This window comes from Aegilops tauschii, chromosome 6 (assembly GCF_002575655.3).
Source record: "Aegilops tauschii subsp. strangulata cultivar AL8/78 chromosome 6, Aet v6.0, whole genome shotgun sequence".
Lineage (NCBI taxonomy): Eukaryota > Viridiplantae > Streptophyta > Magnoliopsida > Poales > Poaceae > Aegilops > Aegilops tauschii.
In genome coordinates, this window is record NC_053040.3 from 218803733 (window position 1) to 218826697 (window position 22965).

General features: G+C 49.6%; 2 protein-coding genes across 7 annotated transcripts in view; both read right to left on the reverse strand.

Moving 5' to 3' along the window:
- Positions 1–19282: 19282 nt before the first annotated feature.
- On the reverse strand, positions 19283–20701 carry LOC120966387 (uncharacterized). The gene is made up of 2 exons (XM_040392376.3): positions 19744–20701; positions 19283–19507 (listed from the first exon to the last, which is right to left on the reverse strand). Exon 1 carries the CDS (start codon positions 20603–20605, stop codon positions 19901–19903), a length of 705 nt encoding a protein of 234 aa, XP_040248310.1. The 5' UTR covers positions 20606–20701; the 3' UTR covers positions 19283–19507; positions 19744–19900.
- A 1091-nt stretch (positions 20702–21792) lies between these two features.
- LOC109773927 (probable protein transport Sec1a) overlaps positions 21793–22965 on the reverse strand; it is an 87645-nt gene continuing 86472 nt past the window's right edge. For all 6 annotated transcript variants that reach the window (XM_020332656.4, XM_020332655.4, XM_073501311.1 and 3 more), the window contains 3 exons: positions 22373–22463; positions 22201–22290; positions 21793–22121 (listed from right to left, as the gene is read on the reverse strand). In XM_020332656.4, coding sequence (XP_020188245.1) covers positions 22068–22121; positions 22201–22290; positions 22373–22463 — 235 coding nt within the window. In that variant the 3' untranslated portion in view covers positions 21793–22067. The remainder of the gene's footprint in view (positions 22122–22200; positions 22291–22372; positions 22464–22965) is intronic.

The window sequence follows — 22965 nt, forward strand, 5'->3', positions numbered from 1 at the left end:
GGAGTTAATCTTCCAGATAAGATAGTAATTGACAAAGTTCTCTAGTCACTATCACCAAGTTACTAGAACTTAGTGATGAACTATAATATGCAAGATGACGAAAGTAATTCCCAAGCTCTTCGCAATGCTGAAATCGGCGAAGGTAGAAATCAAGAAATAGCATCAAGTGTTGATGGTTAACAAGACCACTAGTTTCAAGAAAAGGGCAAAGGGAAAGAAAGGGAACTTCAAGAAGAATGGCAAGCAAGTTTCCACTCCCATGAAGAAGCCCAAAGCTAGACCCAAGCCTGAAACTGAGTGCTTCGACTGCAAAGGAAATGGTCACTGGAAGTGGAACTGCCCTAGATACTTGGCGAATAAGAAGGATGGCAAAGTGAACAAAGGTATATTTGATATACATGTTATCGATGTGTACTTTACTAGTGTTTAATGCAACTCCTCAGTATTTGATACTGGTTCAGTTGCTGAGAGTAGTAACTCGAAACGGGAGTTGTAAAATAAACAGAGACTAGTTAAGGGCAAGGTGATGATGTGAGTTGGAAGTGATTCCAAGGTTGATAAGATCACCATCGCACTCTCCCTATACCTTCGGGATTAGTGTTGAACCTAAAATAAATGTTATTTGGTGTTTGCGTTGAGCATGAATATAATTTGATCATGTTTATTGCAATACGGTTATTCATTTAAGTCAAAGAATAATTGTTGTTCTATTTACATGAATAAAATCTTCTATGGTCATACACTCAATATAAATAGTTTATTGAATTTCAATCGTAGTAATACACATATTCATAATATTGAAACCAAAAGATGTAAGTTTAATAATGATAACGCAACTTATTTGTGGCACTGCCGTTTAGGTCATATTGGTGTAAAGCGCATGAAGAAACTCCATGCTGATGGGCTTTTGGAATCACTTGATTACAAATCACTTGATGCTTGCGAACCATGCCTCATGGGCAAGATGACTAAGACTCTGTTCTCCGGAACAATGGAGCGAGCAACAAACTTGTTGGAAATAATACATACTGATGTATGCGGTCCAATGAGTGTTGAGGCTCGCGGCGGGTATCGTTATTTTCTGACCTTCACAGATGATTTGAGCAGATATGGGTATATCTACTTAATGAAACACAAGTCTGAAGCATTTGAAAAGTTCAAAGAATTTCAGAGTGAAGTGAAGAATCATCGTAACAAGAAAATAAAGTTTCTACGATCTGATCGCCGAGGCGAATATTTGAGTTACGAGTTTGGTCTTCATTTGAAACAATGTGGAATAGTTTCACAACTCACGCCACCTAGAACACCACAGCGTAATGGTGTGTCCGAACGTCATAACCGTACTTTATTAGATATGGTGCGATCTATGATGTCTCTTACCGATTTATCACTATCGCTTTGGGGTTATGCATTAGAGACAGCTGCATTCACGTTAAATAGGGCACTATCTAAATCCGTTGAGACGACACCATATGAACTATGGTTTGGCAAGAAACCCAAGTTGTCGTTTCTTAAAGTTTGGGGTTGCGATGCTTATGTGAAAAAGCTTCAACCTGATAAGCTCGAACCCAAATCGGAGAAATGTGTCTTCATAGGATACCCAAAAGAAACTGTTGGGTACACCTTCTATCACAGATCTGAAGGCAAGATCTTTGTTGCTAAGACTGGATCCTTTCTAGAGAAGGAGTCTCTCTTGAAAGAAGTGAGTGGGAGGAAAGTAGAACTTGATGAGGTAGTTGTACCTTCTCCCTTATTGGAAAGTAGGTCATCACAGAAATCAGTTCCAATGATTCCTACACCAATTAGTGAGGAAGCTAATGATGATGATCATCAAACTTCTGATCAAGTTACTACCAAACCTCGTAGGTCAACCAGAGTAAGATCCGCACCAGAGTGGTACGGTAATTCTGTTCTGGAAGTCATGTTACTAGACCATGATGAACCTACGAACTATGAGGAAGCGATGATGAGCCCAGATTCCGACAGATGGCTTGAGGCCATGAAATCTGAGATAGAATGCATGTATGAGAACAAAGTGTGGACTTTGGGGGACTTGCCCGATGATCGGCAAGCCATTAACAATAAATGGATCTTCAAGAGGAAGACGTCGGCTGATAGTAGTGTTACTATCTACAAAGCTCGAATTATCGGAAAAAAATTCGACAAGTTCAAGGTGTTGACTACGATGAGATTTTCTCACTCGTAGCGATGCTTAAGTCTGTCCGAATCATGTTAGCAATTGCCACATTTTATGAAATCTGGCAAATGGATGTCAAAACTGCATTCCTTAATGGATTTCTTAAAGAAGATTTGTATATGATACAACCAGAAGGTTTTGTCAATCCTAAAGGTGCTAACAAAATGTGCAAGCTCCAGCGATCCATCTATGGACTGGTGCAAGCATCTCGGAGTTGGAATATACGCTTTGATAAGTTGATCAAAGCATATAGTTTTATACAGACTTGCGGTGAAGCCTGTATTTACAAGAAAGTGAGTGGGAGCACTAGAACCTTTCTGATAAGTATATGTGAATGACATATTGTTGATCGGAAATGATGTAGAATTTTCTGGAAAGCATAAAGGAGTGTTTGAAAGGAGTTTTTCAAAGAAAGACCTCAGTGAGGCTGCTTACATATTGAGCATCAAGATCTATAGAGATAGATCAAAATGCTTGATAAGTTTTTTCAATAAGTACATACCTTGACAAGATTTTGAAGTAGTTCAAAATGGAACAGTCAAAGAAGGAGTTCTTGCCTGTGTTGCAAGGTGTGAAATTGAGTAAAGACTCAAAACCCGACCACGGCAGAAAATAGAAAGAGAATGAAAAGTCATTCCCTATGCCTCAGTCATAGGTTCTATAAAGTATGCTATGTTGTGTACCAGACCTATTGTGTACCTCACCATGAGTTTGGCAAGAGGGTACAATAGTGATCCAGGAGTGGATCACTGGACAGCGGTCAAAATTATCCTTAGTGGGATAAGTAAATATTTCTCGGTTATGGAGGTGACAAAGAGTTAGTCGTAAAGAGTTACGTCGATGCAAGCTTTGACACCGATCTGGATGACTCTAATTCTTGATCTAGATACATATTGAAAGTGGGAGCAATTAGCTAGAGTAGCTCCGTGCAGAGTATTGTAGACATAGAAATTTGCAAAATACATACGGATCTGAATGTTGCAGACCCATAGACTAAAATTTCTCTCACAAGCAAAACATGATCATACCTTATTACTCTTGGGTGTTAATCACATAGCGATGTGAACTAGATTATTGACTCTAGTCAACCCTTTGGGTATTAGTCACATGGAGATGTGAACTACTCACATAAAAATGTGAACTATTGGTGTTAAATCACATGACGATGTGAACTAGATTATTGACTCTAGTGCAAGTGGGAGACTGAAGGAAATATGCCCTAGAGGCAATAATAAGTTGTTGTTTATATTTCCTTATATCATGATAAATGTTTATTATTCATGCTAGAATTGTATTAACCGGAAACTTAGTACATGTGTGAATACATAGACAAAAACAGAGTGTCCCTAGTATGCCTCTACTTGACTAGCTCGTTAATCAAAGATGGTTATGTTTCCTGACCATAGACATGTGTTGTCATTTGATGAACGGGATCACATCATTAGAGAATGATGTGATGGACAAGACCCATCCTTTAGCTTAGCATTATGATCGTTGAGTTTTATTGCTATTGCTTTCTTCATGACTTATACATGCTCCTCTGACTATGATATTATGCAACTCCCGAATACCGGAGGAACACCTTGTGTGCTATCAAACGTCACAATGTAACTGGGTGATTATAAAGATGCTCTACAGGTGTCTCCGAAGGTGTTTGTTGGGTTGACATAGATCGAGATTAGGATTTGTCACTCCGTGTATCGGAGAGGTATCTCTAGGCCCTCTGAATAATGCACATCACTATAAGCCTTGCAAGCAATGTGACTAATGAGTTAGTTACGGAATGATGCGTTACGAAACGAGTAAAGAGACTTGCCGGTAACGAGATTGAACTAGGTATGATGATACCGACGATCGAATCTCGGGCAAGTAACATACCGATGACAAAGGGAACAACATATGTTGTTATGCGGTTTGACCGATAAAGATCTCCATAGAATATGTAGGAACAAATATGAGCATCCAGGTTCCGCTATTGGTTATTGACCGGAAGTGAGTCTCGGTCATGTCTACATAGTTCTCAAACCCGTAGGGTCCGCACGCTTAATATTCGATGACGATTTATATTATGAGTTATGTGATTTGATGTACCGAAGGTTGTTCGGAGTCACGGATGAGATCACGGACATGACGAGGAGTCTCGAAATGGTCGAGACGTAAAGATCGATATATTGGAAGGCTATATTCGGACATCGGAAAGGTTCCGAGTGATTCGGGTATTTTCGGAGTACCGGAGAGTTATGGGAATTCGCCGGGGGAAGTAGTGGGCCTTAATGGGCCATACGGGAAAAGAGAGAAGGGCCTCAAGGGGTGGCCGTGCCCCCCCCCATGGCAAGTCCGAATTGGACTAGGGAGGGGGCGGCGCCCCCCTCTCTTTCCTTCTCCCTCTCCTACTCCTTCCATCTCTCCCCTCTTGGAAAAGGAAGGGGACTCCAACTAGGATTGGGAATCCTAGTTGGACTCCCCCTATAGGCGCGCCCCTCCTAGGCCGGCCTCCTCTTCCTCCCTCCTTTATATACGTGGTCAGGGGCACCCCAATAGCACAACAGACAATCTCTTAGCCGTGTGCGGTGCCCCCTCCACAGTTACACACCTCGGTCATATCGTCGTAGTGCTTAGGCGAAGCCCTACACCGGTAACTTCATCGTCACCGTCACCGCACCGTCGTGCTGGCGGAACTCTCCCTCGGCCTCAACTGGATCAAGAGTTCGAGGGACGTCATCGAGCTGAACGTGTGCAGATCGCGGAGGTGCCGTACGTTCGGTACTTGGATCGGTTGGATCGCGAAGACGTTCGACTACATCAACCGCGTTACTAAACGCTTCCGTTTTCGGTCTACGAGGGTACGTGGACACACTCTCCCCGCTCATTGCTATGCTTCTCCTAGATAGATCTTGCGTGATCGTAGGTAAAACTGTTGAAATACTACGTTCCCCAACAGTTAGCTCCATGGGTGATGACGTAGTCGACTCCTCCGAAAAGATCGGATTCCACCCCGGCCGTGTTGGGGTCATCTGACATCTCCTTCAAATATTCAGAATCTGAAGGGGAAAGTATACAAGGGTGAGTACAAGAGGTAATCAACAAGTTCATGGATATTGCGAGTGGAGATGTACTATAGCTACTACTCATTCCAAATAGGTCTCATCAATGATTTTGGGAAAATATCTTGTAGCATCAAGTTTTACTTAAAAGTTGTGGTCATCAAACTTCACGGGTGCTGGAATCTCCAATAGACTCCTTTCCTGCCGCATTCGCGGATGTTTCCCGAATGAGGGAGTGACAAGCGACAATTCATTACACTCTACAGAGATGTGCTACTTTACCCACGAGCGATTAACTTAGCCCTTTTGCTAGGTCCGTAACCTAGCACATCCATGATGGGTGGCTAGGACTAAGACCTGAGTCTTTCACCCTTCCGTGTTTGCCAATGCCTCTGCCCCTGGCTAGAGAGGTATTCCCTTCGTTGCCCAAAATCATCTACAGATAGGGATTCTACGGCCCCGTGACGATGAGCTTACGCCGCTCTGGAATAGGGGATTAACGCCCCCCGAATTGGAAAGTAGTTCATCATAGAAATCAGTTCCAGTGATGCCTACACCAATTAGTGAGGAAGTTAATGATGATGATCATGAAACTTCAGATCAATTTACTACCGAACCTCATAGGTCAACCAGAGTACGTTCCGCACCAGAGTGGTACGGTAATCCTATTCTGGAGTTCATGTTACTTGACCATGACAAACCTACGAACTACGAGGAAGCGATGATGAGCCCAGATTCCGCGAAATGTCTTGAGGCCATGAAATCTGAGATGGGATCCATGTATGAGAACAAAGTGTGGACTTTGGTTGACTTTCCCAATGATCGGCAAGCCATAGAAATAAATGGATCTTCAAGAGGAAGACGGATGCTGATAGTATAGTGTTACTATCTACAAAGCTAGTCTTGTCGAAAAAGGTTTTTGACAAAGTTCAAGGTGTTTACTACGATGAGATTTTCTCATTCGTAGAGATGCTTAAGTCTGTCCGAATCATGTTAGCAAATTGCCACATTTTATGAAATCTGGCAAATGGATGTCAAAACTACATTCCTTAATGGATTTCTTAAAGAAGAGTTGTATATGATGCAACCAGAAGGTTTTGTCGATCCTAAAAGTGCTAACAAAATGTGCAAGCTCCAGCGATCCATCCATGGACTGGTGCAAAGCATCTCAGAGTTGGAATATACACTTTGATGAGTTGATCAAAGCATATAGTTTTATACAGACTTGCGATGAAGCATGTATTTACAAGAAAGTGAGTGGGAGCACTACAACCTTTCTGATAAGTATATGTGAATGACATATTGTTGATCGGAAATGATGTAGAATTTTCTGGAAAGCATAAAAGGAGTGTTTGAAAGGAGTTTTTCAAAGAAAGACCTCGATGAAGCTGCTTACATATTGAGCATCAAGATCTATAAAGATAGATCAAGACGCTTGATAAGTTTTTTCAATGAGTACATACCTTGACAAATTTTTGAAGTAGTTCAAAATGGAACAGTCAAAGAAGGAGTTCTTGCCTGTATTGCAAGGTGTGAAATTGAGTAAGACTCAAAGCCCGACCATGGCAAAAGATAGAAAGAGAATGAAAGTCATTCCCTATGCCTCAGCCATAGGTTCTATAAAGTATGTCATGTTGTGTACCAGATCTATTGTATACCCTACACTGAGTTTGCCAAGGGAGTACAATAGTGATCTAGGAGTAGATCACTCGACAACGGTCAAAATTATCCTTAGTGGAATAAGGATATGTTTCTCGATTATGGAGGTGACAAAAGGTTCGTCGTAAAGGCTTACGTCGATGCAAGTTTTTGACACTGATCTAGATGACTCTAAGTCTCAATCTGGATACATATTGAAAGTGGGAGCAATTAGCTAGAGTAGCTCCGTGCAGAGCATTGTTGACATAGAAATTTGCAAAATACATACGGATCTGAATATGGCAGACTCGTTGACTAAACTTCTCTCACAAGCAAAACATGATCACACCTTAGTACTCTTTGGGTGTTAATCACATGGTGATGTGAACTAAGATTACTGACTCTAGTAAACCCTTTGAGTGTTGGTCACATGGCGATGTTAACTATGGGTGTTAATCACATGGTGATGTGAACTATTGGTGTTAAATCACATGGCGATGTAATCTAGATTATTGACTCTAGTGCAAGTGGGAGACTGAAGGAAATATGCCCTAGAGGCAATAATAAAGTTGTTATTTATATTTCCTTATATCATGATAAATGTTTATTATTCATGCTAGAATTGTATTAACCGGAAACTTAGTACATGTGTGAATACATAGACAAACAAAGTGTCACTAGTATGCCTCTACTTAACTAGCTCGTTGAATCAAAGATGGTTAAGTTTCCTAGCCATGGACATGAGTTGTCATTTGATTAATGGGATCACATCATTAGAGAATGATGTGATTGACTTGACCCATTCCGTTAGCTTAGCATTTGATCGTTTAGTATGTTGCTATTGCTTTCTTCATGACTTATACATGTTCCTATGACTATGAGATTATGCAACTCCCGAATACCGGAGGAACACTTTGTGTGCTACCAAACGTCACAACGTAACTTGGTGATTATAAAGGTGCTCTACAGGTGTCTCCGATGGTACTTGTTGAGTTGGCATAGATCGAGATTAGGATTTGTCACTCCCATTGTCGGAGAGGTATCTCTGGGCCCTCTCGGTAATGCACATCACTATAAGCCTTGCAAGCATTGTGACTAATGAGTTAGTTGCGGGAGGATGTATTACGGAACGAGTAAAGAGACTTGCCGGTAACGAGATTAAACTAGGTATTGAGATACCGACGATCGAATCTCGGGCAAGTAACATACCGATGACAAAGGGAACAATATATGTTGTTATGCAGTCTGACCGATAAAGATCTTCGTAGAATATGTGGGAGCCAATATGAGCATCCAGGTTCCGCTATTGGTTATTGACCGGAGACGTGTCTCGGTCATGTCTACATAGTTCTCGAACCCGTAGGGCCCGCACGCTTAACGTTCGGTGACGATCGATATTATGAGTTTATGTGTTTTGATGTACCGAAGATAGTTCGGAGTCCCGGATGTGATCACGGACATGACGAGGAGTCTCGAAATGGTCGAGACATAAAGATTGATATATTGGACGACTATATTCGGACACCGGAAGTGTTCCGGGGGTCACCGGATAATTATCGGAGTGCCAGGGGTTATCGGAAACCCCGGGGGAACTATTGGTCCTACATGGGCCATAGGGAAGAGGGGAGGCAGCCCACAAGGGGCAGCCGCGCCCCCTCCCTATAGGGAATCCGAATTGGACTAGGGAGGGGGGGCGCGCCCCCCCTTTCCTTCATCTTTCCCTCTCCTTCCTTCCCCCTTCCTCCTCCTAGTTGGACTAGGAAAGGGGGAATCCTACTCCTACTAGGAGGACTCCTCCCCCTCCTTGGTGCGCCCCAAGGCCGGCCGGCCTCCCCCTTGCTCCTTTATATACGGGGGCAGGGGGCACCCTAGAACACACAAGTTGGTTGTTTCCAGCCATGTGCGGTGCCCCCCTCCACCATAATCCACCTCGGTCATATTGTTGTAGTGCTTAGGCGAAGCCCTGCGCCGGTAGCTTCATCATCACCGCCATCACGTCGTCGTGCCGACGAAGCTCTCCCTCGACACTCTGCTGGATCGTGAGTTTGTGGGACGTCACCGAGCTGAACGTGTGCAGATCACGGAGGTGTCGTACTTTCGGTGCTAGGATCGGTCGATCGTGAAGACGTACGACTACATCAACCGCGTTGTCATAACGCTTCCGCTTACGGTCTACGAGGGTACGCGGACAACACTCTCCCCTCTTGTTGCTATGCATCACCATGATCTTACGTGTGCGTAGGAAATTTTTTGAAATTACTATGTTCCCGAACACTTAACCCTTTAATGCATTATTAGTAATTTCATTAAAGAATTTTATATAATTTAGTTTATTATCAACTCTTGTTTCCTAGATTTAATTAGTTTGTAATTACTCATAAATTGTGAAACTATTTTTATTAGAGCAAATCCACCATTTTTGAATTAATGAACATTTTAATTAATTTTTAGAGGAACTAATATGCCAATAATTATTTTCTTAATATGGAAATTATGGAATTAGTTCCATTAAATCCGAAATAATATTCTGGTTAAGTGGGACATTTCTATATAACTTTTGGACTTATGAAAGTATTTTTAGTAATTTCCTAAAAACTTAACCATTTAAGTTTTTTTCTGGGTTAATTCGGCTTACTAGGCTGGCGAAAGTGTCTCGACATGTTGGCGCTAACCCCTTAGGGCCCCTCTCTCTCTTGCTCGCTCGCCCGAGATCTCTCTTTCACGATCCCCTTTCTCCCCGACGACCTCGGCGGTCTGTTCCGGCGAGCTCCGACAGTTTCCGTCGTCGCGCTAGCTATCAAACTACTCCGCTCTACCATCTGTCCAGGTGGTTTTGTCGATTGCCTCCTCCTTGCGTTGATCTCTATTCTATTTTTTGGAAGAAATTGCCTTTATTATTTCTTTTTTATCAGGTTAACAAATTTTAACCAAATTTAATTTTAACATGATATGCACGTCGTGGTGGAAAAATATGGGTACATATATTTTCTGACAAACCGATTACACTAAGACCCATGAAAACACATATGGGCTGGAGAAAGGGGCACCCTGAATATTGGGTAGCCGTTACCTGTCCCTCTTTTGTTTTACTTTCTCACATATATTTCATAAAGTGGACTCTATGGGTCCCCACAAGTGATCAATTCTCGCATGAATTGCTAAGGATCCAGTAAAGTACTCTCTCTGTTTCATAATGAAAAACGGTTTTTAACACCAGTATTACATTACGGGACGGAGGGAGTAGATCTTTATGATCTGGTAAAGAATCAAGCTTGTTTATAAATGTTCCATCTATTCTCTACCTCCTTGAAAAGGGTGCTCAACCAACAAGAACTGTTTATGATATTTTAAGCAACAACCCATCAAATTTATCTCGAAATGCATAAGTGCAATCAATTCATTATGTGTAAATATGCAACGAATGAAACAAGCTTTGTACGCACACACATTAGACCGAAGTGCAATAAGATGGGACGAACAATAACTGCATGTAAAAAAGCTGGGATAGGAGAGCACATAGCGGACCAGCACCACACTAAGAGAGGCTCGGACCGTCCGTCCGGAGTTCGGGTTGCAGGGCGGTGGGTTGGCGTAGCCCTATGTCAGGCTCCGGCAGGGTGGCCAGGGTCTGGTGTTGACGAGGAATAGGACTCAACTCACACCACTTCCATTCATCTGACGCTGCATATATACAGTTTACAGGGGTGGTTCGGAGAGAACATGTGAGAGCCACTAGCTCCACTAACTCACGATGCTAAGCACGTCTCAGAGAGAGAGAGAGAGATCATGCGGTGACTACGCATACATACACACAACAGTACGTATTCTGCTAACCCCCCCCCCCCCGGCAGTCTTGACGTCGATGGTCGAGATGCAGAGACTGGAACGGAACTCTTGGAAAATGTCCGTAGGCAGCCCCTTGGTCATGACATCCGCGAACGGTTGACGCGTAGGAACATGCAGAACACGAAACTGGCCGAGCGCCACTCGTTCACGGACGAAGTGGATGTCGAGCTCGACGTGTTTGATGCGCCGGTGATGCACTAGGTTGCTGGAGAGGTAGACCGCCGAGACATTGTCGCAGAAGACAAGTGTGGCGGACGAGACGGGGCAGAGGAGCTCCCCGAGCAGCTGACGAAGCCAAACGCATTCGGCGACCGCATGGGCAACGCCACGGTATTCGGCCTCGGCGGTGGAGCGCGACACCGTCGCCTGTCGCTTGGAGGACCAACTGACGAGTGCGTCACCGAGGAAGATGCAGTAGCCGGAGGTCGAGCGGCGGGTGTCGGGGCAGCCGACCCAATCCGCGTCGGTGTGCACGCAAACGTCGAGGGCGGGGGAGGCACGCAGGTGGAGCCCCAGGGCGGTGGTGCCCCGAACATAGCGGAGCACGCGCTTGAGCAGCGTGTGGTGGCACTCCCGGGGATCATGCATGTGCAGGCAGAGCTGTTGAACAGCGTACGCGAGCTCGGGACGGGTGATCGTCAGGTACTAGAGTGCACCAGCCATGTTTCGGTAGGCGGTGGCGTCGGAGACGCGCGGACCATCCGCCGCGGGCAGCTTGGCCTTGGTGTCGGCCGGCGTGGCGCACGGCTTGCAGTTGTCCATCCCGGCACGCTCCAGCACATCGTCCGCGTACTGCTCTTGCGAAAGGAAGAAGCCTGCAGAGTTACGGGTAACGCGGATGCCCAAGAAGAAGTGCAGCGCCCCGAGGTCCTTCATCGCGAACTCGTCGGTCAGCTAGTCCACGACATGGCGGAGGAGCGCTGGAGTGGAAGCAGTGAGGACAATATCGTCCACGTACAGCAGTAGGTAACAGCAGCACCGTTGGAGTAGATGAACAGAGAGCTATCGGAGCGGGTAGCAGTGAAGCCAATACGCGCGAGGAAGCCGGCGAAGCGCTGAAACCAAGCTCGCGGCGCCTGTTTGAGCCCGTATAGGGACTTGGACAGGCAGCAGATGTGGTCCGGCCTGGCCTCGTCGACGAAGCCCGCCGGCTGCAGACAGTAGACCTCCTCGGAGAGGTTGCCGTGGAGGAAAGCGTTCTTCACATCCAGTTGGTGTACTGGCCAGGCACGCGACGCAGCGATCGTGACCACCGTCCGGATCGTGGCCGGCTTGACCACGGGGGAGAATGTCTCGCCGCAGTCGATCCCAGCACGCTGGTTGAAGCCCCGGACCACCCACCTGGCCTTGTAACGCTCAAGCGAGCCATCCGTGCGGGTCTTGTGCCGGAAAATCCATTTTCCGGTGATGACGTTGGCTCGCGGCGGCCGGGGGACCAACTCTCAGGTGTGGTTGCCGACGAGTGCCGCGAATTCCTCGCGCATGGCGGCGAGCCAGTTGGGGTCGCGCACCGCGGTGCGGACAGAGCGAGGGACCGGCGACACGTCCGCGGGAGTGGTGGCGAGGCAGGCGTAGTCGTTGGCGTACCGGGGGTTGGGGCGGAAGATGTCGGCGCGCGCGGGGGTCACCATGACGCGCGGGGCGGCGATGGGTGGCGCAACAACTGCAGAAGAGCCAGGCACCTCGTCCGATCGCGAGCTGGCGGCCTCGTTTGAACCAGAGGCGCGCGCACAGCTAGATGGCGTGTCGGAGCCACTGGATGAAGATCCGGTGGTGGAGGTTGAAGCAGGGGAGCGCGCGAAAGAAGGCGAGGCCCCCGGGCCGCTTGATGAAGATCGGACGGCGGAGCTTGAAGCAGGGGAATCCACGAACGACGGTGAGGCCCCGGGCTGCTTGATGAAGATCGAATGATGGAGTTCGAACGGGCAGCGTTCGCGGGCGCGGGAGCCGCGCTGATGCCAACCGGCACGGCTGAGCGCGGGGGAGCAGCGGCAGCCATGCCAGCCGAGTCGCGAGCAACCTGCAAAACGGGCGGCGAGCAGTAGTTGGCCGGTGCAGGGTTAGACGATGGGACGGCTGCGAAGGGAAAATTTTCCTCATCGAAGCGAACATGACGGGAGGTGAGAACTCGCCGGGTTGTGGGATCGAAACAGTGGTAGCCGCGGTGGTCGGTAGAGTAGCCGAGGAACACGCAGGCGACAGAGCAAGGTTCGAGTTTATGGCGAGCGGTGGCGGAGACGTTGGGGTAGCAGAGGCAGCCGAACACACGCAGCGAGGCGTAGTCCGGTGCGGTGCCAAGTAGCAGCCCATTGGGTGTGCGGGGAGAGCTAGCTCGACATGGCCGGCGGTTCATCAAGAATGTGGCCGTGTACAAAGCTTCAGCCCAGAAGCGCGGGGGCATGTAGGCATGGAAGAGAAGGGAGCGCAAGCTGTCATTGAGCGTACGCAAGGTGCGCTCGGCCTTGCCATTTTGCTGGCTGGTGTATGGGCATGAGAGGCGAAGCACCGAGCCATGGAAGGCGAGTAGAGCACGGACAGTGGCATTGTCAAACTCCCGGTCATTGTCAGTTTGCCTGGCAAGGACAGGTAATTGAAACTGGGTGCGAGTGTAAGCGTAGAACTCGATGAGAATGGGGTAGACGTCAGATTTCCGATGCAAGGGGAACGTCCATACATAATGGGTATAATCGTCAAAGATTACAAGATAAAACTCGTAGCCAGAAATGCTTACAATAGGAGATGTCCAAACGTCTAAACGCAGCAACTGAAATGGAAATGAGCTACTAGTGGTGAAGGAGAAAGGCAGCCGCGTGTGTTTGCCAAGGCGACACGCACGGCAAGAGTGTGGCGCAGACTTGGAGCAGTGGAACACAAGGTGCCGGAGCAATCCATCATGCGAATGCCCGAGGCGTTGATGCCAAAGACCGACGGAGGCAGTGCCAGCAAAGTGCCGAACCTGATGCGTCGGAGAGCCACCAGCAACGGGGTACATGTCGTCGGTGGAGTCAGAGCGCAGAATCACCATCCGGGTGTGGCGGTCCTTAACAGAAAAGCCAAACTCATCAAATTCAACGGTGATTCGATTGTCACGACAAAGTTGTCGAACGGAAAGAAGATTTTTTATAAGGGAGGGAGAGACGACAACATTACGAAGAAGAATAGGTGATGTGCCAGTGATGATAGACCCAGTTCCAACGTGCGTGATCGGCAGATGGTCACCGTTGCCAATGATGATAGAAGCAGAAGTGGAAGATGGACGCAGGGAGGAGAGGTTACCGGGGTTCGCGGACATGTGTGTTGTGGCACCCGTGTCAAGATACCAGTCGGAGTTGCTTCCGGACGAGGAAGGCCCGGCGGTGGCGCTGTGCAGCGCCGCCTGTAGGGACGCCATGTCCAGAGCCTGGTTGGGCGCGGCCACCGCGCCAGGAGCAGCACCGTACTGTGGGGGCGCCGCGAAGCCGGGGTAGGAGCCGCCGCAGTAGCCGTACGGGTTGGGGTAGGGCGGCGCCATGTCCATCATGGCCTGCTGGTGTGGAGTTCCGGGACGCGGCCCGAGCACGCCGGAGCCGGGAGCGCGCCACGGCATAGGCCACGCTTGGACGAGGCCGGTCCAGGAGTTCGCGCCCGGCGCCGGGGCAGGGAGGGACGGCGCCCGTGGTGAAGGCGGGAGGCCCCCCATTGTCGCGGCCACGCTTGCGTGGACGGCCACGACCATGGCCGCCCGACGGAGCAGAGTCAGGTGCAGGCGGAGAGGGCGCAGGGCCGGGCGAGCGTCCAGTGTAGAGAGCGTGAGCAGCCTGCTGGCGTGCTGACTGCTCGGCGCGGTGCTCCTCCAGGAGAAGGAACGAACACGTCTGGAGGAAGGTGGGCAGCGGCACACGCGCGGTGATGTGCGGGATGGCGTTGTGGTACTGGCGGTTGAGGACGCGGAGGAGGTGGCCGGGGCGGCGGCTGCAGAGGAGCGCCGGCGTCGCCGTCGCCATCAGCGAGGGAGGAGGGTGGGTCTGAACTGGATTGGTGTCCATGGCAGCAGCGGAAAGGTTGGCGGAGTTCTGCCCAAAGGGATTGTGTAGGTCCTGCTCTGATACCATGTTGATGAGGAATAGGACTCAACTCACACCACTTCCATTCATCTGACGCTGCATATATACAGTTTACAGGGGCAGTTCAGAGAGAACATGTGAGAGCCACTAGCTCCACTAACCCACGATGCTAAGCACGTCTCAGAGAGAGAGAGAGAGAGAGAGAGAGAGATCATGCGGTGACTACGCATACATACACACACTAGTACGTATTCTGCTAACATCTGAAACCATTGCCAGCTTTCGCCGGTTGACTTGACAGGGGCTGGTGGTCTTCTTGCGACGAAGAGCTTGCACTCTTCCTCTACGACGTGGCACCGACAAAAGCTGTGCAAGGCCTTGATCGTTGCTGGCCTATGGACCCTTTATTAAAACGTCTCTCTATTCTAAGTTTTTTTTCCCAAGAAATGACATTAAATTTATTGGGTTAATAAATGAATCTATTTTCTAGAAAAGACACTTTCACGATCGCTCGTTCCAACGGTAGAAGCGCTCCTTCCATCCCCAATCATCTGGAATACAACCCATCCATCCGTGCATGGGGTAATATACACCTAATCCCCCTCCCTCCCCCCAAGAGATGCTCGAGCCGTCCGTCCGGACTTCGGGCTATAGGGCAGTGGCGGTTGCCCCCCACCCCCCACCCCCCCGCCCCCAAGACCCAAGAGAGCCTCGAACCGTCCGTCCGGACTTCAGGCTGCAGGGCGATGGCGTAGCCCTGTGTCGGGCTTTGACACGGTGGCCAGGGTCTGGGACCCTTGCCGGCAATCACTCGTTCCAACGGTAGAAGTGCTCCTTCTGTCCCCAATCATCTAGAATACAGCCCATCCATCCATGCATGGGGTAATATACACCTAATCCCCCTCACTCCCACCCCCCGAGAGGCTCGGACCGTCCATCCGGACTTCGGGCTGCGGGGCGGTGGGTTGGCGTAGCCCTGTGTCGGGCTCCGGCAGGGTGGCCAGGGTCTGGGACCCTTGCCGTCTCTCGCCGGTTGGCTTGACAGGGGCTAGTGGTCTTCTTGCGTCGAAGAGCTTGCGTGCACATTGCCGTGGCTAGGAGGACGTGGCACCGGCAAAAGCTATGCAATGCCTTTATCGTTTATGAACCCTTTATTAAAACGTCTCGCTATTCTAAGTTTTTCTTCAAAGAAATGACATTAATTTTTTTAGGGTTAATAAATGAATCTATTTTCTAGAAAAGACTCTTCCAACGGTAGAAGCGCTTCTTCCGTCCCCAATCATCTGGATTCTGGAATACAGCCATCCAATATTACACCTAATCGCCCCCCCCCCCCAACTCCTTCCTGTCAGAAAGCGAGCGCGCATTAGCCTCAGTGTTTTCACTAAATAATTGCCTTGGTTATACTCCCTCCCTCCAGAAATACTTGTCGGAATCAAATAAAATTCACCTTCTTAAATCACTCTCCCATACTGATCATCATTGCCCTTCCTTGTCCAGTAAGTATTGTTAAGCTATAAGGATGAGCTCAATATGCGAGTTGTATTCATCCTCTCAGGGGCAGCATATATAAGAGAGTACACTTTGAGAGAGAGAGGGAGAGAGAGGATACAACGCACGCACACACACGCTAAGCAACAATCGATCCTATATCCAAGGAGTAGATAGAGACGGCTTGACCCTGCATGGCTCATGCAAGGGCGGTGCCACGCGACTCGCTGGCGCAAGACCAGCTTGGCTACTTATGATCTCAGTCTAACAGCCCCCCGCAGTCTTAGCGTGGGCTTGCCAAACGTTGAGGCTGGACCGGAACTGGGTGAATGTAGCAGTAGGCAGGACCTTCGTGAAGATGTCCGCGTACTGAGAGGTTGTAGGGACATGAAGCACTAGGACCTCGCTGAGTGAAACCTTGTCATGGACGAACTGAATGTCCATCTCAATGTGTTTGGTGCGTCGATGCTGCACTGGGTGAGCTGACATGTACACAGCAGAGACATTATCACAATACACAACTGTAGACTTGGCGATAGGCTGGTGGACCTCCTTCAACAACTGACGGAGCCAAGCGGTCTCGGCAACGACGTGGGCCACAACCCGGTACTCCGCCTCAGCGCTCGACCTGGAAACAGTAAGCTGTCGCTTCGACGACCAAGATATCAAGTTACCCCAAGAAAAATGCAGAAACCAGAGGTGGAGCGTCGTGTGTCGGGGCAGCCCGCCCAATCCACGTCGGAATATGCTAAGAGAGTGGACGGTGAGGATGGGTTAATGTGGAGACCATAGTCCAGGGTGCCTTTGAGATAACGAATGATGCGTTTGACAAGATTATAGTGGGAGGAACGTAGGGCATGCATGAAGAGACATGCCTGCTGAACGGCATAGGACAGGTCAGGACGAGTGATAGTCATGTACTGGAGAGCGCCAGTTAGACTGTGATAGATAGTAGGGTTATCGAGGGGATCACCGTCGGTGATGGAGAGTTTGGCGCCAGAGTCGGTGGAAGTGCGGATGGGATGACAATCGACCATGCCAGCACGCTCTATGATATCCAAGGCATATTGCCGCTGAGAAAGATGGAGCCCTGTGGGTGAGTGAGTCACGGTAATGCCAAGGAAATGAGAGAGTGTACCGAGGTCAGCCATAGAGAATTCGCCACGAAGGAGAGAGATGATGTAGTGAAGAAAAGGGGTCGATGAGGCCGTAAGAATGATGTCGCCGACATAAAGAAGAAGATAGGCGGTGTGGTTCGTGGAATTGTAAATGAAGAGAGAGGTGTCGCATTTAGAGGCAACGAACCCGATGGACACGACGAACGCGGCAAAACGAGTAAACCAGGCGCGTGGAGCCTGCTTAAGGCCGTAAAGAGATTTCTTGAGGAGGCAGGCGTGAGAAGGTGCAACGGGGTCTTCGAACCCGAGGGGCTGCTGGTAGTAGACGGTCTCAGCAAGATGACCATGAAGGAAAGTGTTCTTGACATCTAACTGGTGGATGGGCCAGGAATGAGAGGTAGCGAGGGAGAGAACGACGTAGATAGTGCTAGGTTTGACGACGGGAGAGGAGGTCTCGTCGTAATCAATCCCCTCGGTCTGAGAAAACCCACGGACAACCCAACGGGCTTTATAGCGAGTGAGCGTGCCGTCAGAGTTATACTTGTGCCTAAAAACCCACTTCCCGACGGGAGCACCGGAGGGGCGAGGGACAAGAGCCCAAGTCTCATTCTGAAGAAGAGCTTGGTACTCATCACTCATGGCGCTGGCCCAGTGTGGATCAGCAAGAGCAGCCCGGTAGGTGCGGGGGAGTGGCGAGACACCACGAAAATCAGCAAGGAAGTTGAGGCGGCGTGAGGGTAAGTGAAAGCCGGATTTGGCACGAGTGTGCATGTTATGGGGGCTAGCAGGCGGTGCAACAGCAACGGCCCGCGGAGGGAGGGGTCTGGGGTTGGTAGTGCTACCAGAGGAGGAAGATGAGGGGCTACTATCGATCGAGGAAGAGGTCCGGGTGGCGGTGGAAGCCGGTGTCGTAGCAACGGATGCGCCGGGCAAAACGACCACCGTGGCAGCGTTTTCACCGGGCGAAACAGCCGCCATGGCAGCGTTTTCGCCGGGCGAAACGGCCGCCATGGCAGTGTTGTCGCCGGGCGAAGCGGCGGTGGTGGTAGGAGTCCTAACGACTAGCGGTGTGATCACAGGAGCTGGGGAGAGGGCTGGGCCGTCGTAGGAGACCGAGTGGGAAAAGTCCATCGGTGGGGAGGCCGCCGGGGTGCTAGAAAAGGGGAAAACAAACTCATCAAAGACAACGTGCCGTGATGTGTACACTTTGTTGGTGGAGCGGTCGAGGCAGCAGTATCCCTTGTGGTCGAGGGGGTAGCTGATGAAGACACAAGTGACGGAGCGTGCGGCCAGTTTGTGTGGTGCGGTGGCCTCGGTGTTGGGGTAGCATAAGCACGCGAAAACACGCAGGTGGGAATAAGAGGGTGGTGTGTGATGAAGGGTTTCGTGAGGCATGGTGAGGGACAACCTTTTGGTGGGACGAAGGTTGAGAAGGAGGGTGGCGGTGGTGAGAGCATCGGCCTAGTAGCGAGGAGGCATGGATGCTTGAAGTAAGAGCGTGAGGACCACATCGTTGGTCGAACAAATAGCACGCTCGGCTTTCCTGTTCTAGGGGGACGTGTAAGGACAGGAGAAGCGCATCACCGTGCCAAAGGGAAGTAGAAAGTCGCGGTTTTGGGTACTGTCAAACTCACGTCCGTTGTCGCATTGGAAAGTACGGATGGTATGACCGAAATGCGTGCGGACATATGCATGAAAGTAGCGAAACACGACAGGGACATCGGATTTCTGTTTGAGAGGAAAGGTCCATCGGTAGCACAATAAATCATCAATGATTAAGAGATAATATTTGTTGCCAGAGACACTAGATAAAGGGGCAGTCCAAAGATCACAATGAAGTAATTCAAATGAACCAGTGGTTGAACTAAGAGAGGAAGTGAAAGGTAAACGAACATGTTTTCCAGTCTGGCAAGCATGGCACAAGCACCCATCAGAAACACTTTTATTACAATGGTCTAAATTTTTATTGTTGCGAAAAGTGGCATTGCCGGGGTGACCCAAACGTCGGTGCCAAAGATTTGTAAGGCGTGAGACGGTGGCGACGTAGGCAGTGGGTGCAGCCGGTGGAAAGATGTTGTACAGTTCGCCGCTACTGTTGCACCGGAGGACCTCCGCCTTGGTTGCATAATCCTTCACAGAGAGGCCATGGGGATCAAATTCAACGGAACAGTTGTTATCAGTAGTTAAACGACGAACAGACAATAAATCTTTGATGAGATCAGGTGCAACAAGGATGTTATTGACATAGAGAGGCCGATGGGGGTTTGGAAGAGTGGTAGAACCAACGTGACTAATGTGCAAGGAACTATCATTACCGACATAAACTGGGGAATAACCGGATACAGGGACGACGGAGGAAAGCTTACCGGGGTCCGAGGTGATGTGAGCGGAGGCGCCGGAGTCCGCGACCCAGCCGTCGCTCAGAGACTGTAGGGACAGGTTGTGAAGAGCGCCCATCAAGGCGCTGTGGTCGACACCGTGTGAATCAGAGGCCGCGGCGGGCGACGGAGGCAGGAACTGCTGCTATGGCGAGGCCGGAAGGTACGCCTGCTGCTGCTGGTGGTGATGGAGGTACTGCTGCTGCGGAGGGAACACCGGCATGGGTGCAGGCTGCAGATGAGGGTCGCCGTAGGTGTACCCGTACGCCGGCAGGAGCGGCTGCTGAGGGCCGCCGAACGCGGCGTGCGCCTGAGGACGCGAGCCGAGGAGGCCCAGGAGTGCCCGGGGCGGCGGCGGGAGCGGCATCGGGTAGGCGTACACATGCCCAGTCCAGGGATTGGGGCCGGAGGACGCACCCTGGTACCCCCCGTTGTTGGTGTAGCGCCGCCGCTTGTTGGCGCCTTGGTTTGGCGAGGGGGTGTCGGGCTTGCTGCCGCCGCCTTGCTGCTTGGTGACGCTGCCGGAGGCGCCCCCCGGAGTTTGAGCAGGGGGACGGCCGTGAGCCGCAAGAGCGGTGTGGGAACCGGCCGGGAAGGCGCCGCCGGAGGTCATCTCGTCGTGGAGAAACATGTCGACGGCCTGCTCGAAGGGCACGGGGTTCGTCGACTTCTCGATGATGGCAGCCGTCGTCCCGTGGCGATCCCGGTTGACACCCCGTAGAAGCTGGATCACCAGCTCGTCGTCGTCGACCGGCTTGTTGATGTTGCGGAGGGTGTCCGCGACGGACTTGAGCCGGGCACAGAAGACCGGGATGGTGGAGTCGCCCTGCTTCACGGCGTAGAGCTCCATCTTGAGATGGAACTACAGGGAGCGCTGGTTGTTGAGGAAGAGCGCTTCCAGCTTGGACCAAAGCTCAAAGGCCGCGGCTTTCCAGTTCTGAACAAACCCGAGAAGTTCAGTACATATGGTGTTTTAGAACCAGGTTTTTACCGCTTTGTTGATGATGCTCCACGTCGGGTCGTCCTGATGATCGAAGAAGTTGGGCGAGACCTGGGCGTTCACGTCTACTGATCGAAGGCTTCTTCCATCAGCCCACGCCAGATGGAGTAGTTCTTCCCCTGCATGTCGAGGACGACGCAGACGCGGTGGAAGATGTTGGCGCCTTCGACGCGCTCGGCATGGAGCTGCGCCGCCGTCTTGAAGTGAGGGAGAGAAGGAGCGGCAAGGAGCAGAAGTGGGGAGGGGGCGACCTGCAGAGGGGAGGTGGCCGGTGGGGGAGGGGGAGGGGAGCAGGAAGCCTGAGGAGTGCCCAGGGCGGCGGCAGCCGCGGCGTCCGAGGTTTCCTCAGCCATGGTGGAAGCGAGAAAGGAGGATCACGAAACTGATACCATGTTAAACTATAAGGATGAGCTCAATATGCGAGTTGTATTCATCCTCTCAGGGTAGCATGTATAAGAGAGTACACTTTGAGAGAGAGAGAGAGGATACAACGCACGCACACACACGCTAAACAACAGCTGATCCTATATCCAAGGAGTAGATAGAGACGGCTTGACTCTGCATGGCTCATGCAAGGGCGGTGCCACGCGACTCGCGCGGGAGGCCAGCCGCCATGCAAGGGCGGTGCCACGCGACTCGCGTGGGAGACCAGCACGGCTGGCGCAAGAACAGCTTGGCTGGTTATGATCTTAGTCTAACAAGTATCAAGCAACGGGAGCAGCGCCACGCTGCTGCGGCACCCTGTCAAGATGACGCGAGGAAGAAGGCGATCGGGCTGAGCTGACCATGGCTGATACCAAATGGGGCAGGAGCACCCCCTGTCCGCATAAAAATAAAGGATGTATATGGGCGATCTATTTGACAAAACATGGGCTCAAATGGCTATATCAACAACAAAGAAGCATGTGAAAGTTCCAGTGGCATTTCTCGATTTGGCAAAAACTGCTGTGGCATTTATCGAATAAACCCAAATTTACCCAAAGAAATAGATAGATCAGGTACGCATTGCACATTACTTGATACTCAAACAGAGAATATTTTCTCATCCACTAGAGAGAAAAATGAACCGTCAGCCAAATAAATAAAACTCACATAGTTACAGTTTCTGGCGACTGTTATGTACATTCATTCAATTATGAGAAGCGGGTTTTGGGAAGTCGCTCCTTACAGAATGAATATTATGCAGCTTAACGTATTGATAGCCTGTGGTTTTGATGCAACTAGTGTGTAACAAACCAAACGATCACAAAGAAAATACCAAAATAAAGGAGAATTCCCGATGGAGCCCTGAAGTACATGTGCATAATGCTTTTTATATGTGAAGATCGTCCAGTGTTAGCTCTTCGGCGGACATCATCTTCAGTTTCTGCAAACAATATACTTGATCAAACCTGCTAGGCCATTGCATATTCAACACGAGATAAACAAAAATAGAAACTACTTACTGTGATGAACTGGAGTGGATCATCAAGGCTGGACGAACCAAGGATGACCTCACGCTTCAGCTTCGATGAAAGCTTGTGTGCAGCACGTAACTGGAAAACGCATATTATTGGTTACAGCATGCATATTAGTATGGCCTTAGTGAACTGTGGGTGTTCAACATACAGAACAAACCTCTGATCGAGTAGCACCACCAATGACAAAAACAAATATACGCTGGCCATGCTTTTGGAAATCACTCGATGCATGCTTCAATACAGAATCACTGCAAAGAAATGTCAAGTCCGCAATGCATGCTGATAATTACATACAACATTACCTGCTACTTTCAAACAGGATTTTAATTGTCGAAAACTGAAAAGCATATAAAATCATAATGTATATGTTCACTGGCTAGAAGAACCTAAGGGCCATATATTTACTGGCACAAGGATTTAAGTCCGACTTTTGGAAGTAAAGGGACCTAGTCACCTCGATACTCCCTTTATGGAGGTAAAAAAATATGGTTACAGGGGAAGTTTCGTCCCGTAACTGTATGTTATTTAGGTAGAAATGAGGCACCCTGCGGAGGCTACCCCCAGAACAAGGGCACGTGCTCTAACCAACTGACTGCTGCCCAGTTCTCCCTTTTATGGAGGTACAGGGATCGGATGTGCAGTTTTGACTATTTTAGACACCTTACTAGTTGCATGTGAATTTTTCACAATGGCAGACATTATTTAGCGATATCAATGTCCAAGAGGCATCTTTAAACTCTACAGCCGGTG